This window comes from Pristis pectinata, chromosome 23 (genome assembly GCF_009764475.1).
Source record: "Pristis pectinata isolate sPriPec2 chromosome 23, sPriPec2.1.pri, whole genome shotgun sequence".
Taxonomy (NCBI): Eukaryota; Metazoa; Chordata; class Chondrichthyes; order Rhinopristiformes; family Pristidae; genus Pristis; species Pristis pectinata.
Window position 1 is genome coordinate 12,533,479 of NC_067427.1, and position 18,991 is coordinate 12,552,469.

Sequence of the window (18,991 nt, forward strand, 5' to 3'; positions counted from 1 at the left end):
AGAAACCATAAGAGCACTTTTGAGTAAAATCCCAGCGTAGAACGGCTTGCAAGTTTGGGACCTCAGTATCTGCAAGGGAATGTGGAGAGTTGCTGCCAGTTTAGTGCAGAGGTACAAGCATTTTCTATCAAATTCTGATCCAACTCTTATATATGTGAGCTTTACATTTGGTAGCAGTCTAGGCCCCTTTCTGTCTGTTTGGAAAATGTAAACCAAAGATAGATGAAGAGAAACTAAGGAACCTTTTTTTCTCAAGTTATACTAAAAACAGGCACATGCACACATGTAAAGGATCCTTGCACACATGTAAAGGGCCCTTACACCATGCTTAACGTGGTTGTATGGAATGTAAGAACTCAAATCAGCAAAGTATAAGAGCCCCAAAAAAAACAATTCACTTAAAGAGAGGTTGGCTAATAAAAACAGCAGTCCCTAAAGAAATGAGGCTAATAAAGCAACCAGTGAAAATAATTAAAGTTAGCCAATAAAAAATATTTGTTTATGATAATTAAGTAAAGATGGCGAATTAGTAAAACTGAAAATTATGGGGATAGAAGGAAATTATTTTTGGTAATGAATTAAACATTTACCTGTGAGTTACTCTAAATATAGTTGCTCTGTTGCCAGGAACAATATCTGGGGATTATTGTTTCTGCTATGTTAATAACGTGGATATGTTCATACTTCAGAATAATTATATCTAACTTTAGCTATGAGTAAAGCTACTGGTTCTTTATTAGCAGAATGGGCACATTTGTAACACTCATCCAAAATAAGTGACTTTTGTTTTAGTTGTTGGCCCTCCTTTTATGACTGTATTTTTTTTTGAGCATTAAATCAAACTGAAAATTATTCCAACCCAGCTGCCTGGGTCCACCAGAGGTTGAGACTAGACTGAGTTAAATGACTTCAGATTGTTGATTGGCCAAACAGTTTAGCAGTTGTCTCATTGCAAATCTGTGTTCCAGTCAAAGGAAGAAAGGCAGACTATGTACAAATCCCACAGCGTAATGAAGAAATAGAACAGAGAGAGAAGCGAATGCATTGTGTTACCATAAGTTATCCACCTCTTACGGACCATTTGATGACATGATCCCTTTGATTGTGAGAGTGTGAAAGGAATTTTCCAAAGTTAATTTTTTTCTTTTGTTTGTCTGGGGCTTTTCTTCTGTGTTTCTGTCTTTTCCAGAAGACGACATGGCTGGTGTGTCAGTCTGGCCATCGCAGTGGGAACAGTTGGTCTTAGCATGAAAATTTATTTTTTCAAATGGAGCTTCATTTATTTAACCATTGGCAGTTTTTTGTAATCTTCGGCATTCTGAGGAAGTTTACTGAATGAAGTCCTGTAGAAGATAGTATTTGTATCTGAGAGGAACTGGATGCACTCTCCAGTCCAGATGAAGGGTCTCGACCTGAAACATCAACTTTCCATTTCTCTCCATAGATGATGCCTGACCTGCTGAGTTTCTCCTGCATTTTGTGTGTTGCACTATCAGTGCTATTGGCCCTCAGCTGAGAGAATGGCAAATTCACATGATGTATCTGAAGGAGAGAGGGTTTTAATTTATCTTATGACCACGTAGCATTTTGGGTGGTACTGTCAACACTCTATTTCCCACATTACTCCTGTAGATTCCCTGTAAAATACAGCTGCCTTGCCTAGAGCACTGGAGACAAGGCTCCACAGAATTGAGTCTGAGCATGAAGACTTTGCTGGAACTGGATCCCCAGGCATTACTGTGGTGGAATCTAATTCCATAGGTTAATGGAACATGTATTTGAAGACGACCTGTTGGCAGATATTGAGAAAAATGTGAGGAACAGGACCAACTGGATAGCTTGCTCCAAAAGCATGTTGGGCCAAATGCCCTCCTCCTGCACTGTAGGATCCCATGATTCTGTAACCTTTACAGCCCATAACTTGCACTCTCCTGGAAAGGAAACCTTTGCTATCTAACTGTAATAGAAAGTCCCAGTTTTTGAGCATTCTGAAGGAGAATGCTCTGCACTTGAAGTTCTGAACTCCGTTGAAGTCTGCAGAGAGAAATTGCTTACTCTGTAGTTGGGTGAGGAGGGTACAAGATGGCACTTCTGGAACACGATTTATTGGACATCCAATTTGTGAAGCAAATATTTAAAATCTAGCTCAGCAAAGTCAGCTCACCCTATATCTGGAGTTTCCTGACAACTGCCCAGTCAGTCCATACTCACACTTATGTCCTGTAGTCAGAGAGTACTCCATCACGATATCAGTAGTGTATTTCTATATGTGGCCATTCCATTTATTGGACAAGTGTGATATACCCACTTTGCAAAAGTATCTGGAAATCAATCTAGAATAAGAAATTATAATAGTAATAAATATAGTTTAGCCAGAGTTCAGCCTTCTTAATACACCATTATTAATATTATCTCAGATTCTCCATCAGTGAATATGGTACTTTGATACTGAAGGACGCTGTCCCCGAGGATGCAGGGAGCTATATCTGCCTTGCATCAAATACGGTTGGAACAGCCCAGGACGAAGCAATACTCAAGTACACAGGTAAGGGGGCAAATGGGGGATGCACCTGGAATTGCAACTGCTGTCACATAGAGCTTCAGACAGAGAGTGAGGGGCCTGATTGTAAGTACATTTGATTTAATGGCTTTAGGGTTTTATTGCGTCAGTATGTATTGATCTCTTTATCTTTCTTGTGCATTTGTAGTTATAATCAAGGTTAATGGCAGGACTCTTAGCAATGTGGAGGAACAGAGGGATCTTGGGGTCCACGTCCATAAATCCCTCAAGGTTGCCACGGAGGTCGATAGGGTTGTTAAGAAGGCGTATGGAGTGTTGGCCTGCATTAGTCGGGATATTGAGTTCAAGAGCCGCGAGGTGATGTTGCAGCTCTATAGAAGTCTGGTCAGACCACACTTGGAGTATTGTGTTCAGTTCTGGTCACCTCATTATAGAAAGGATGTGGAAGCGTTAGAGAGGGTGCAGAGGAGATTTACAAGGATGTTGCCTGGATTGGAGAGCATGTCTTATGAGGATAGGTTGACCGAGCTAGGGCTTTCCTCTATGGAGAGAAGGAGGATGAGAGGTGACTTGATAGAGGTGTACAAGACGACAAAGGCATAGATTGAGTGGACAGTCGGAGACTTTTTCCCAGGGCGACAATGGCTAACACAAGGGGACATAATTTTAAGGTGATTGGAGGAAGGTATAAGGGGGATGTCAGGGGTAAGTTTTTTACACAGAGAGTGGTGGGTGTGTGGAACTCACTGCCGGCAGAGGTTGTGGGGGCAGATATATCAGGGACATTTAAGAGACTCTTAGATAGACACATGAATGATAGAAAAATAGGGGGCTATGTGGGAGGGAAGGGTTAGATAGATCTTAGAGCAGGATAAAATATTGGCACATCATTGTGGGCTGAAGGGCCTGTACTGTGCTGTATGTTCTATGTTCTATCAGGAAAGCAAGTACTTCCAATACTTTTAAACAATATATCAGAATGCAGGGAGTGATGTCATCTTTTGTCCCGAGTTCTTGCAATACATAGGCTTTCCTAACATAATTGTTTTTGTGAATCTGCAGAGACGCCCACAATTTCTGCGCTGAATCCAATGGTGCTCGCTGTGGTCACTGAGGTGGCATTGCTGGAATGTCAAGCCACAGGGGTCCCTCAGCCCGAGGTCAAATGGTACAAAGGTACTTAGAATTTCCTAGATGCCACATCACAGCCATTAGGCGGACAACAGAGTGAGCATGACAGCACATGTGTATCACTGAAAATGCGGTACCTTGTGTGCTCTGCCAGGCATGTTGAACAAGGTAGTCTTACAACTAGCGATACCAAGGGCAGGTGATACCCTTCAAATGTTGAAGGTACACAAGGTCACGGGAGGTATGCCCCATTGTTCAGGACTGTGATGAAGTACAGTATTAGTTGGTCATGAGAGGATAAGGAATAGAAGCTGGACTAGATCATCCAACCCCTGGAACCTGCTCTACTAATCTACAAGATCTTGGCTGATCCTGTGAAACTACATGGAGTGGTAGACGTGGTATTGCGCAGGACAATGGGAATAGCACAGAATTACCCGGGGTTATGTAATCTTTGGAATGTTGAAACATGAATTCAGTGTGCTGCTGCTCAGAATTCCCAATCTTTGCCGTGTCACTATTTAGAATCAGGAACTTTTCTGAACAGGCACAAAGAAAAGAATGGTCCCAAGCTGAGAGCCTCCCTTTTTAACAGCAGCAAGAGCTGAAGAGGAAAAATGACTTCAATCTTGATAGGTTTATTGCTCCAAGATGTTTTCTTATGAAAGACAAACTTGATGTGCACTAATGGTGTTATTACTTTGTGCTGAGCAGGTGATTTGGAGATGACCCTGGTACCATTTGCAAAAGTTGATCTCTTTCAAGGAACAATGATGATAATGGATGTGCAGGAGATGGATGCTGGAGAGTATACCTGCGTGGCAACAAATGAAGCAGGCACCTCTGCTGCTGTGGTCACTTTAGATGTTGGTTGTAAGTTATCCTGCAAAATGATTCGGTGGCAGTCTTTGGTGGTTGTTTATTGATGATATCTTGGGTGGTAATATGCTCCCTCTAATGTAAACTTGCCTTCTTTTCCTCAGCTGCCCCTCTGTTTTCAGAGGCTCCCTCTGATGTCTCCGTGGCTATTGGTAAGAATGTGACGTTGCCTTGCAGTGCAGAAGGGTATCCCACTCCACAGATCACATGGCAACGACCTGACGGACAGCCCATTTTCACCAAATCTGATTCGATGAGCCTTGTTAGTCAACTGGAGTCCGGCAGCTTGTTTATTGAGAGTAAGTAAAGGCTGTTTTTAACTCATTTATTCTTGGAGTGTAGGTGTTGTTGGCAAGGCCAATATTTATTGCCATTCCCTAATTGCTTGTGAGAAGCTTGTGGTGAGCTGCTTCCTTCTCGCAGTTGGTGTGAGGAAGGGACTCCAACAGGGCTGTTAGGTGGTGAACTCCAGGTTTTAAACCCAGTGATGAAGAAAAGTGATGTATTTCGAAGCCAGAATTATTTGTGACTTGGAGGGTAAAATGCTGGTGGTGATGATTCTATTTGCCTGCTTCCTTTGTTCTTCCATGAGGCAATGCTTGTGTAATTGAGAAGTGCTGTCAAAGAAGGTTTTGTAAGTGGCTGCAGAGCATTTTTGCACTTGAGCCACAGTGGGCTGGTGGTGGGGAAGTGAATGTTTTAGGTAACCTGATTTTATCAGGACCATTAAACATTTTCATCCTGCTTTCTAAACCGACAGGTGATTACAATTTTGTGCCTTAAGTAGGTCAGACAACATAGCACAAGTAGAAGGCAATTTGAAATGAAAATCTTCTTCAAATTAAAACACTCTATTAGAGAGAAGCTTAGAAGACAAGTTATTGAACTCTTTGAATATTTACATGGAACCCAAGAGAGGGAATGATGTAAGAAAATAAGCTGAGTTAGTTTTGAACTCATTTCATGTGAGATCTTTATACTTACACACAGTGCTCCATCCTATTAACAGTTCCATTCCCTGAAAACAGCTTGGACAAAAATGGAAAAAAACAGGCGGAATACTGACTGAAGTCACAAGAGGTGTTTCTATGGCTAACACCGTGTGGTTTGCTATAGAGATAGCAGACTCCATTTAGCAGTGATTACACATCATAATAGTCTTAGGTTAAAGCTGCCACATGACGTGCTGTGGTGCCAGGATTAGCTTCTCCTCCCAGCTGGACTTATACTTGCTCTTTCCAATCTACAGATGTGTGGCTGGATGATGAAGCCAGGTATATCTGTGAGGCGAAGAACCAATTTGGAGTGATCCGTGCAGAGGTGACACTGACCGTCACCGGTCTTGGTGAGTCACAGAATGTGAAGAAATAGTTTGGCCCGTTGGGCTTTTTCCAGCATTTCTTTTCCTTCCACATGAAGGACCTGTTAAAATAAAGACAGAAAACACTGGAAACATTCAGCAGGTCACCCAGCATCTGTTGAAAGAGAAACATTTCAGGACCGAGACCCCTCTGACAAAGTAAGACCTAATCCATTTCTCCTGCGTCGTTCTCCCTAACTTTTCTATATTTTTAAAATAGGTCCATTAATTTCAAGATTTTTTTGGCTTCTGCTTCAACAATGCTTGGTGCAGAAAATTCCATATTTTCTTGAATGTTTGTGTGAGGGACTTTTCTTTAACATCACTTTTTGCTCTTTTTGATTGCCTTAAATTTATTCCTGCCTTTTCCCGACACACTGGCCAGTATAAACAAGCAAGCCCTGTTCATCCAAACAGAACTGTTCAAAATCTTGATGACCCTAATGGGGCACTCTCAGTTCTAGTGAAGATAGTGTCATCAAGAGATGCAGCACGGAAACAGGCTCTTGGGCCCAAGGAATCCATGCCGACCATCAAACTCTCATGTTTACACAAACCAAACCCAATCCATTTTATTCTCCCCACATTCCCTTCAACTGTTCTTGGATCCTGTCACTCATCTCCACACCAAGGACAATTTACAGTGGCAAATTAACCCACCAATCTGCACATCAAGAAACCCATGTGGTCACAGGGAGAATGTGCAATCTTCAGAAAGACAGCACCAGAGGTTAAGATTGAACCTGGGTTAATGGAGTCATGAGGTAGCAGCCCTACTGGCTGTACCACTGTGCTGCCCCTAACATCTTGAGTACAAACCCCTCATTAGTGGTAATGTCCCAGTGAATCAGCACAGCATCTTCTTTATTACTGCTCTGTCCTTTCTGTAACTGAGTGGGCAGAACTCTATCTGGTGTTCCAACTGTGGCCAAACTAAGGATTGATAATAATTTGGGTAGAATGATGGTGTGACTGCAACACAGGAAGAATTGCACACAGTTACACACAATTACATTTAGGAAGATTATTGCATGTGGAATATTTGTACCTCATTCTCCAGCTTCACCAGTACATGTACTCTACATGCAGATCTAAAATAGGCCAGCCTTTTCACTGATGAAAGGGAGTAGCTTTATTCTCTGTTGTAAATCCATTCCTAACTATCCTGTCTTTTCCATTTGTTCTGGTAAATGCAAAGCATGAATATTTAAATTCCTGCAGAATTTCGGCCAGAGTTATAGGGAGAGGTTGGCCACGCTGGATCTTTATTCCTTGGAGCGTAGGAGAATGAGGGGTATGGATAAGGTGGATGGTCATGGTCCTTTCCCCAGGGTTGGGGAGTCTATAGCTAGAGAGCTCAGATACAAGATAGGAGGGGAGAGATTTAAAAGAGACCTCAGAGGTAACTTCTTTACACAGAGGGTAGTGAGTACCTGGAATGAGCTGCCAGAGGAAGTGGTCGAGGCGGGTACAATTGCAACATTTAAGAGGCATTTGGATAGGTACATGGAGGGGAGGGGCTTGGAGGGTTATGGGCCAAACATGGGCAACTGGGACTGGCAGGGAGGTTGCTATGCTGAAGGGCCTATTTCCATGCTGTGATACTCTATGACTCTAATTCTGGTGGGGGAGCTACAAATTTAAGGGATGACTTGGGCAGAAAGGGGATGGGGACATATTCCTGTTCTGTCTGTCTTAAGACACAACATATTTCACGTATGGGATAGGCCAAATGTTAAAAACTGGAGCCTGAGTCACTTGATACCCTGGTTGCTTCACGTTGTGGAACAGAAGTTTTTCCTTGGTTGTGTGCTCTAAACGTGTAAAATAATTGTAGGCCTGGTTTGGACTTCACCTCGAAAACAAAGTTTTATTGGCCAGATTTTGGAAGTGTATTATAATGTACACACGCTGCTAAACATGTACTCAAGGACAAATTTCTAATCACTATATTTTTGGGTTACAAGAATAATCAAATAGATTCTGATTGTTTTACTATACAGTAGTGCGCTGTCATTAAGCTATTTGTTATATAGCAATCCCTGTGTGGTTCCATAGAGTGGCCTGGTTCAAGGCCATGTTCAGAAGAGAAGCAATGAGGAGACTACGGGGACAAGGGGGTCCAGTGTGAGGATTGAGACATGAGTAAAATCAATGTACTTCCTGTCTAGTTGGATGCTGGAATTTACTGATGAAAATCTGTTTAATTGATAGTGACATTCTGAACTGATTGTGTTATGAATGCACATATAAAATCTGCCACTTCAATATTCTGTTTCCATTTAAGTTATGCCTGAAGTGGTAGAAAGTGCCCCAATCATCAGTGTGTTGGAAGGTCGGTCGTTGACATTGCCATGTGTGATCCTGGCAGGTAATCCCTACCCCGAACGTTACTGGTTAAAAGACAACCAGCTGGTGAGTTTGTTTTTGGAGACATTTCTCAGCTTGGAATGATTCTTGTAGATTCAATGTAGAATGACCCCAGCATTGTGCTTTCAACTGCTTAGAGATCAAAGGCTGAACCCCTTGTTAATTGTTAATTACCTCATGGCTGCTTTTTGTTCCTGCTGAAGGAATCTTTCTTTTCTACAATCTCCTTTGGGTTGACACAGGGTGCAGTGAAAGAAAATGATGATATTTCCCTCCAGAAAGAGGAGTCACATTAGCAAACTTAGCACAGTTGATGGTGGCTGGAGAGAGGAAAAATCGCCTATGGTTTAGAAGTAGGCTTCCTGTAGTGATGGTGTAAGACATAGGAGACTGCATGAGGGAGAAATAATGACTGGAAAATTAGAAACATTGGAAATGGTGTTAGAATGGGTCTTGGGGACTGATAATTTGGAAGGTCACAGTTAAACCTCCTTCCATTTACCCAATATCTGCACACAGGCTTTATAGTACAGCCACCTCTTACAGAAGAGGTGAAAGAGCACCGGCTGATATTACCTGGCCCTGCCTCTGGGTAAACAATCTAGTTAATGCAGTCTACATAGATGTCCTTACTGAGATCAGCCAACTCCACACAGATCAAGAATCTCACCTGTACCTTCTGGTTTGAATGACATAGTGCATAAAGATTAGGAGCAACGAATATTAATGTAGAATTAATGTAAATGGGTGGTTTATAGTCAGCATAGACTCAGTGTCCTAAAGGGCAGGTTTCCAAGCTGTATCTCTGTATGACTCTATATACTATATGGACATTAAGTCTGTTTCATAATTAAATAAGTTCATTGGTTTTAAATGCTGGTGCCAATTTAAGTTTTTGCCCATGGCCCCAGTTATTAAGTTCAATCTACCAGATACTGAAACATCAGTTTTAAAAATTCATCATATGTGTAGCTAGAGGAGGGGAAATATGTTAGTTCCACATTACCAATTAACATTGCTGCTTGGAAACATCAAGTGTGGAGGTCATGTGAGGAAATTTACCCGTGAGCTTCTCTGCATCAGACGGCTTGTTAAATGCTAAAGCTCAGAAGAATGAGAGGGGATCATATTGAAACATATAAAATTCTATCAGGGCTAAATAGACTGGATGTAGGGAGGATGTTTCCTTGGCTGGGGATCAAAATTGAGGGATCACAGTCTTGAGATATGGAGTAAGGCATTTAAGACTGAGATGAGGAGAGTTTCTTCAGTCAGTACTTAGTGAACCTGCGGAATCCTCTACCACAGAGGAGGCCAAACTATGAAAATATTTCAAAAGGAGGCAAATAGATGTCTAGATACAAAAGGCATCAAGAGATGTGGGGTGAGAACGAGAATATGGTATTGAGATGGATGATCAGCCAGAATTGTACTGAATGACGGGGCAGGCTCAAAGGGCCAGGTGGCCTATCTCTGCTTCTGTTTTTCCATGTTTCCATGCATCAGAAATGCTTAACAGGAGGAGTTGACAATGTAAGAGGGAAAGAAATCACAAGGGAAGGGAGAGCTGGAAGACAAAATAAAGAAACAAGTCCTACACCATCAACCTTGCACGGAGAGATGTGATATTTGTAGTTATTGATACTGAGATGTGATACTGAATTTCCTCCCTTCTTCCTTCCCTGCAGTTGAGCTTGGACAGGCGCGTGTCAATCCGCAGTGATGGCAGCTTCCATATTGAGAGGGCAGAACAAGGAGATGCTGGGAGATATGTGTGCACTATCACCAATATAGTGGGATCTGTTAATAAAACCATCACAGTGAGTGTACATGGTGAGTAGTACGGAGAGGGAAGCAGAGATTATTTTATGAAAGTTTCTGTCCAGCTTCAGCTCCAGTGATACCAGTTCTCATGAGGTGGTTGTCCGTACCTGTTCTCAGTGTGACCATGAATATTGGCCTATAGGATTTTTGGTCTGAATGAACACCAGTCTATGCGGAATTGTCTTCTTAGGTAGTAACTGGCTGTGCAAAAACTGATATGAGATGCATGTCATCTCATACATTGTACGCATGAGTAAGCACTTTACACTGGGTATCTCCCAGTGGCATATGGCATAAGGATATAAGAAATCAAAGCGGGAGGTGGCCAGTTAGCCTTCTCCACCATCCGTAGGAGCATGCCTTACCTTTTACCCCAGTGATGCTTTGCAACACCGACCATGTATCCCTTGATTTCTTTACACAGCCCCAGGGACCTGGGATCAACCTTGACCACTGGTGTTGTCTGCAGGGTTTAGGTGTTTTCTGTGACCACGTGGGCTTTCCCTGGATCCTCCATTTCCTCCCACACCCCAAAGATGTATGGGAGTTGGTGGGTTAATTGGCCTCTGTAAATTACCCCTCGTGCGTAGGGAGTGGTAGAATCTGGGGGGAATTGGTGGGAATTTGGGGAGAATAAAATGGGATTAGTGGAGCATTAGTACAAATAGGTACTTGATGATTATAGAAGGCCTCTCCAAATTATATGATTATGACTGCGACTCTATAACTTCTAACCTCAGCTGGGACTGCAAGGGAGCCACTGCATTTTACATGCTGGTGGAAAGTGCTTTCCCCAACAAAGGGAGGATTGAAACCCCATGGATGATTTATCCAGGATAGCAATTGATAAATTTGCAGTGCCCAGCACCAGAAAACCTCCTTGGTGTCAGTTAATAAAGCAGAACCAGGCAGACTGATTGCACAGAAAGGCATGAATTGTAGCAACATACACCACAAAAAGAGCCTATTTGGCCCGTCATATTTCTGCAGGTCAAAATACAGAGTATTTTTTATATGATAATTTATTCCTGTCAATTGTCTGTATATGATATTTGAGGATATATTTTATTTTTACAGTACTTCCATCAATCAAAGGTGGTCACACTGTCCTTACCACAGATGAGGAGGTGCCTGTTACTCTGCTCTGTGAATCTAGTGGGGTTCCAAAACCAACCGTTGTTTGGTCCAAGGTATGACTTAACCACAGGACCTAGTTCTGGGAAATAAATAATCAAAGTGCCAGGTCTCTTACACTGGTTAACACGTTATAGAGACATCAGGAGGACATTTGAAACAGAAAGTGTGCTGTAGACTTTGGGAAAGGTGAAAGTTAGTTTCATAAAGACATGTACGTAGTGGTGCGGCATTTAGAGGCACTGCCTCAAGGTGTCTGAGGCCTGGGTTCATTCCTGACTTCAGATGCTTTCTGTGCAGAGGTTCCAATTTCACCCGGGTGCTCCAGTGCCCTCCCACATCTCAAAGATGTGTGGGTTGGTAGATTAATTGGGCACCATAAATTACCCCGGGTGAGTCCAAGAATCTGGAGGGAGTTGATGAGAATGTGGGGAGAATAAAACATGGGGATTAGTGCAATAAGAAGATGCAAGAAGATGCAGGAGCCTGAGGGCACGTACCACCAGGCTCAAGGACACCTTCTATCCCTCTGTGATAAGGTTCCCTTATATGATGAGATGGACTCTGACCTCACAATCTACCTTGTTGTGACCTTGCACTTATTATCTACCTGTACTGCACTTCCTCTGTAGCTGTGACACTTTACTCTGTACTGTTATTGTTTTTACCTGTACTTCCTCAATGCACTTTGTACTAACTCAATGTAACTGCACTGTGTAATGAATTGACCTGTATGAACGGTGTGCAAGACAAGTTTTTCACTGTACCTCAGTACAGGTGATAATAATAAACCAATACCAATACCAGATGAGTGGTTCCTGGTCAGCATGGACTCGTTGGGCTGAAGGGGCTCTATCCATGCTGAATCTCTATGACTCTACACATATGAAAACTTCTGTTGTGAAGAGAGTCTTGAGAAATTAGAGTTTTCTTCCCTGGGCAAAGAAAGTTAATGATCGGAAAGAGGTTTTAAAAAAGGTTAAGAGTTTGTTTAGGGAGCAAAGTATTTGCCTTGATGTTTAAGGATAGTCAGTGCAGAAGCCCATTAATACTGGAAAATGGAGGGCCTGCTGAACTTAATGGCTGAACATCATCTTCTTTCATTCTGTCCCCCTCTCACCTCCTCAATTCACCAGCAGCAGAGAAGCAAAGCTGGAGGGAGAAGTCAAAGCCTTGTACAGACAGAAGGAGCTTGTAGGAGTGTTAAAGAAAGAGTGTTTCTTACATAATGATGTTCCTTAATTTTGGAACTCTCTGCCACAAGATAGGCAACAATGCTGGCCTTGTAAAAGCTAAATAAAAAAAAATTAGTCTCCAGCTTTTCCCTCTGAGAAATTAAAAAGAATTAATTAGTTTGTTGTGTCTCATCTTTGAGATTGATTTCCCGGGGATATTGTTAGTGGTGTGTGAACGGGTGGAGGGTGATCTTGAATGGAAGCTTAAAGGACATTGTTCAGGGCAGTGAAGGGGGAGCGTCACTATATGGAAGTAACCTAGGAGCAGTGATACTGGGTGAATAAAGTAGGCATGTGGGTTTAATGTGGATGGGCAGAACAGTTGTCATGGACATGGTGGGCTAAAGGGCCTGTTTCTGTGCTGTATGACTATGATTCTAAGATATGGAAACCATAGAAACCATAGAAAAACTACAGCACAGAAAACAGGCCATTCGGCCCTTCTAGTCTGTGCCGAAACATTATTCAGCTAGTCCCATTTACCTGGCCCCAGCCCATACCCCTCCAGACCTCCCCCGTCCATGTATCTATCCAATTTACTTTTAAAAGTTAAGAGCGAGCCCGCATTTACCACATCAGATGGCAGCCCATTCCACACTCCCACCACTCTTTGAGTGAAGAAGTTCCCTTTAATGTTCCCCCTAAACCTTTCCCCTTTCACCCTAAAGCCATGTCCTCTCGTACTTATCTCTCCTAATCTAGGTGGAAAGAGCCTACTTGTATTAACCCTGTCTCTGCCCCTCATCATTTTATAAACCTCTATCATATCTCCCCTCATTCTTCTCCGCTCCAAGGAATAAAGTCCTAACATGCTCAATCTTTCCTTATAACTCAAATCCTGAAGACCCGGCAACATTCTTGTAAATCTCCTCTGCACTCTTTCAATCTTACTGACATCCTTCCTGTAGTTCGGCGACCAGAACTGCACACAATATTCTAAATTTGGTCTCACCAATGACTTATACAACCTCACCAAAACATTCCAACTCCTATACTCAATACTTTGATTTATAAATGCCAGGATTCCAAAAGCCTTTTTTACAACCCTGTCTACCTGTGACTCTACTTTCAAGGAATTATGCATCTGAACTTTTTTTATATAAGATTTCTTTATTGGTTACATCGAAACACACAGTGAAATGCATCTATTGCGTCGAGTGTTCTGGGGGCAGCCCGCAAGTGTCGCCACGCTTCCTAACCTGTACTTCTTTGGAATGTGGGAGGAAACCCACGCAGACACAGGGAGAATGTACAAACACCAGCATTTCATACTCCCAATGCTGACATTACGTAACAGGTACTTCCTCATAAGGGAGGGAAATATGTGAAGTAGATTTCTCCCCTCCCCTGCCCTCCTCCTCACCAAGAATTTCCCATTTCTCTTTCATATCGCCAACACATCTTGCTCAGGGTAATTACAACTGACAAGAGAGTGGCAGTTTAGGTGGATAACCTAGCCAAGGACCTGATGTGTATTGAAGGGGTTAGTTATTAGGTTAGAGGCTGCAGTTTGGCATGAGGTCTGAACGTAGAGAAGTTTTACATCAGCTGATCAGATGTAACAATTGGAACTCCATGGAAGTCAGACTGACCTACAGAAAAGCCTGATAACAAAACCGAAGTGGAAGAGTGAAACACAGTGGTCCTTCCTGCATCAAGGATGCTAACAGTAGAGTAAACTTGCTGGTACATTGTTTCAGGTTTTGGAGCTGGTCAGCTGCTTTCTCCTTAGCTTGGAAATGATGCATGAGATAAGAAGGGCAGGGAGGGGAGGGGAGGGGGGCAGTGAGAGGGAGGTGGGGGCCAATCACTAGGAATACGTGAACTGCTGTCAGAAATATTTCTATCCTTTTGAAACTTTGAATGATTGTGAATTTGTTGTTTTCTTCATGCACACCCAGGAGGGAGAGCAGCTGCTTCCACGGGCGCCACGGTACCGCACTGATGCTAATGGGAGCCTCATGATTCTTGCTCCGTCACCAGAGGACTCTGGAGTCTATGTCTGCACTGCTTCCAATGTTGTGGGGTTTGCCAGCAGAGAACTCCAGCTATTTGTTCACAGTAAGATGATTGCTATTGTTATAGACAGGATTAGGTCTGTGCACTTCCATCCGCACCTTGTCAAACCCACAGTACACTTGCTGCAGAAGAAAAGCTCCAGAGGAAAGATGTTAATCCCCGAGAGGGGCGTGGATGAAACTGAAACCTGATATCAGATCCTAGAAGCCAACCTGTCTTCAATGAGTCCACTTCTAGTTTTAACAGAGGAGGTTGTGGGCTCTGGAGACTGATCAACTCTTGGGAGATGGGTTAGTGATTTAAAAAAGTTACTAAGGCCACATGCTTATAAAGGATTTTCACAGAGATTTTCACAATGTCTGTGGGATGGTTTTTCAGCAGTCGGGGAAAGGTGAGAACCATCAGATCCAGAAAGCAGTCGTATGAAGACATAAGAGACTGCAGAAAGCAGGTGTCTTTATGGAAATGGTGGGCTATGAGGAGCGGGAGGACCTTGTCCCGGCCCCTCAAGTTAATTTGTCATGACAGAATGTCATCCCCATTGCCACCAACCTGTGATTGAAACGGGATCTCCCTCACCCCAATCCGTGGTATCTTCAGATCTCCTCTCTCCTTCACTTCTCTCCATACTCTATAGCGTGTCCCTCCTGCAAACAACTTCCTGCTCACCAATAGATGGCCTCTCAGTTCTTCCAGGCTGGAGTCTGTGGGGGAAGAAAACATATAAAATGAGGTCTTGTTGTTAAGTTCAACAAGGTGTTCCATGTTACAGGGCTTTGCACATGACCCGACCGTTAAAATAAGATATCTTTATTAGTCACACGTACATCGAAACACACAGTGAAATACATATTTTGCTTTACTGAGAATGTGCTGGGGGCAGCCTGCAAGTGTTGCCACTCTTCCGGTGCCAACATAGCATGCCCACAGCTCCTAACCCATATGCCTTTGGAATGTGGGAGGAAACTGGAGCACCCGGAGGAAACCCACACAGTCACACGGAGAGAACGTACAAACTCCTTACAGACAGTGGCGGGAATTGAATCCGGGCCACTGGCGCTGTAATACCGTTACGCTAACTGCTACACTACCGTGCCACCTCTACACTACCATGCCGCCTAATCTGTTCTGATCAATTCCCCAATGATGAATTGGCTTGAGTGCAAAATTCCCAGGAAAAATGAGTGGGACAAAAGGAAGTGAAAATGCAGAGAGGTTTAATAATACTGTGACTACTATTAATTGTAAATCTTGAATTCTACTCTGCAGCAAAACCAAAGATTGGTGGAACGAATGCAACTGTGGATGGGCCAGTTGAAATCACAGCCACAGCTGGGACAGAGGTGACGTTGCCATGTGAAGTTCAGGGCTCTCCTCCTCCCATCATCAGATGGAAGAAAGACTCACGACTGGTACCAGTCATGACAGCCAGGTAATGCATCTCCTCAGATACTAAAGCCCATGTCACAACAAGGTGTGCATCTCAGTGCCAGACTCCAGTAAGGTTACTGGCACTGTGGTGGAGGCTTCCTTTATAGGAAGTCTGCACATTGTGCTAATACTCCAACCAGTCAAGATTGAGATGTTTGGCTAATTTCCCCATTAATCAGGCTTATTGCACAATAAGTGACTGAAATTGCTAATTTTATACATAATTTGAATGGAACTATCCTTTACCCACTGCAATTTTCTGGAGAAATTACCTTGCTTTTATTGGGAAAAGTTGCTTTAGTTTATATTTTCTCTTGTTTTGTCTTCATTTAATGAGTAAATTTGCTGTGCAGTTGACCGATTGTTGTGTCAGATGTCCTACTCCACCTCCCATTGATTGGCTGATGCAGCACTGTCAGTAAATGATGGTGCAGTTCCTCTTTCACATGAGGAAGGAGCAGTAACTCATTGACGCCCCACTTTATGCCAGCTGAGATTACACGTGCGACTCCATATTGAGACTTGAGTCTCCTCGGGATATCCCAGAATGTTCACTGCTCGTGCTGGAAGGTTAGGCTTCAATGACCATTGAGGTGTAGTCAGAATAGTCAGATAGGCAAAGACAGCAGCCACATACAAAACAAACTGCAAATAAATGGATCACCAGACTAACTGATTTGATAATGTTTAGGGAGGGATTGTCAGTTGAGAAATTGGAGAACTCCCTGCTCTGTGAAACTTGCTTGCATTCACCTCAGTAATGCAAAAGGAAGGTTAGATCCAGGCCAATGCAAAAGATACACCACCTCCCCTCCCCCTCCCCCCCCCCCCCCCCCCCCCCAACAAGGTGCCTAACCCTTGTGCACTGGGATGTCCTGAGGCTTGGAAGGTGCAGTTCTAATGCTACTTCCCCCCACCCATCCTTCTTTTACTTCCTGCATGAATTTTCCTTCCCCCTTCTAAACTGCACTGACTTTGTGCTGGTGGTGGTAGTTCACTCCACTGGGAAGCTTTAAATATACATTCTGAATGCTGACTGACCGTGTTTCATTGTACTCCATTAAAATGTGATACATGCGCTATTTGTTTAATGGATGAATGGGAGAACCATGAAATGTAAGATTGATACTTTGGGATAGATGAAGCAGATGCTGAAGCTGAAGAGGCTTATGCTGTGCAATTAGGATGTTTGGTGTGTGGAAAACATCTAACTATTTCAGCATGATTTCTATTTACTGAAGGCGAATATGCATGCAGCACACACTCCTACAGCAACACCCCCATACCGCAAACCTTTCTCTCTCTCTCTCTCTCTCTCTCTCTCTCTCTCTCTCTCTCTCTCTCACTTATTCACTCATCCACTCCCTCTCACACATTCACTCTCTCTCAGAGACACACACACTGCTCTCTGCTTTGTCTCTATTTCTCCTTTCTCTTTCTTCCTCTTTCTCTCTCTGTCTCACTCATTCATTCACACGCACTCACACACTCTCTCTCTCTCACACACCTTTATCTCCTTTTTCTCTTTCTCTCTCACTTATTCACTCACATACTCACTCTCCTCCCCCCCTCTCTCTCTCGCTCTCTCTCCCAACCCCCCCTCTCTCTCTCTCCTCTGTGGGTCTTGCAAAGTCCAGCCAGTATTTAACTTAAATAGCTCCTAACATTTGAAGAGCGTGGCCTTTTATGATAGACCACTTTTCAGAGGGGGGGACGTAGAGGAAACATAAAAGCATTGCCTTTAATTGAGAGTACACATTCATAGTGTGTTGGGATTATGTTTCACAGTTTTATCATTTGAACCACCACTTTCTCTGCATCCCAGACCCTAACTTGCTCTTAATGGGGAGTAGTAGAAATTACCCCCATAGTGCTTTATGTTTGTGCACGCTGCAGACAGTTATATTGTTGGTAAAGAGCCATCTTTTCACATTTACATGTTTACCACATGTGCATGCAGCTCAGACTCCTGACTGACACTATTCCCAGCATTTCACTGTCCATTTCCTGCTCCCTCTAGGTCTGTCTTAAGATAGTTTATCTAATTAAGACAGTAATCTAATTGTGCTACAAAATGGACAGAGATGTGCAAATGTTGATACAAAGCACGACTTTAGACTGGCATCTCAGTATAACCCCTGTGAGACCTTGCCCAGTCTCATTCAGTATAATGTCCCCTTCCAATCCCCTTGGCTTGTTGAGCAACCGGTCTCCCTCCTTGCATCATGGATGAAAAATACTTCAAACCTCCTCAGCCTTACTTCTTGGGACGAACTTACTCATCCTTCCTGCATCCCTCCATCTTAAAACATTTTCCTTTAACTATGCTTTCAGTCACCCTTCATGATATCCACTTTTAGAAAGTACCAGGTTACAGGAAAGGTGCAATGTAAATGCAATTTGGTGTTGTTATACAGTGTTACTCCTAAAGACTGAACATGATGAGACTTTGGAAGTTGGAAGTAGGATTTACCTCACCTTTTCTTTGTGGGAGCTGAGTTCGACGAGCTGACTGAGATATGGCAAGTGTATTCAAAGATTTGCTGGGATTTAGGAATTAAGAGTGGTTGAAATAAGATTTGTGATGCAGAGGTGGATATCCTGTTCCTCAGCTGCAGCCTCAGCAGTAGAGATGTGTATTGTCCATTTGAAGTTAGGGATGGTGTTGCCAACTCTCCAGGATTTCATATAGTCAAGAGGAAGATGAATCTCCTGAAGAATTCTATGAGCAACCTAGGAAGAAGTCCACAGGTTTATGAACAAAAATTGTGATTCTTGTTTTAATAATTCTTGTAATTCTTTTTGCTACTGGTAATGGAAGAGAGAAAGGTAAGCTGTTTAACTGACAGGAAGATTGGAGGAGAGTGATGTGTCACAACCTCCAGGAATATGCCCAGCTCATGTTGACAATGGAGTCAGAGATTTCTCGATGGTAACAAGCTTACTGGGCTGGGGAGAGATGTGGAGGCAAACAAAGAGATGGGGTGGCAGCAGCTTCCATCACGTCCAACAGAAGGTGATGAGTGGGACCACAAGGCCTGGGTGGTCTGCCAATGCATGGAAAAGGTGCTGGTGGTCCCCAGCAAT

The 18,991-nt window shown here is 43.1% G+C and overlaps 1 protein-coding gene across 1 annotated transcript in view; it reads left to right on the plus strand.

Annotated features, from left to right (window-relative positions):
• The window catches only part of LOC127582286 (hemicentin-1-like), a 260,770-nt gene that overhangs the window by 69,506 nt on the left and 172,273 nt on the right, over positions 1 to 18,991 (plus strand). The window contains 10 exon segments of the mRNA XM_052037463.1: positions 2,418 to 2,545; positions 3,584 to 3,697; positions 4,367 to 4,525; positions 4,636 to 4,830; positions 5,781 to 5,876; positions 8,179 to 8,306; positions 9,950 to 10,094; positions 11,163 to 11,275; positions 14,359 to 14,515; positions 15,743 to 15,905. Coding sequence (XP_051893423.1) covers positions 2,418 to 2,545; positions 3,584 to 3,697; positions 4,367 to 4,525; positions 4,636 to 4,830; positions 5,781 to 5,876; positions 8,179 to 8,306; positions 9,950 to 10,094; positions 11,163 to 11,275; positions 14,359 to 14,515; positions 15,743 to 15,905 — 1,398 coding nt within the window.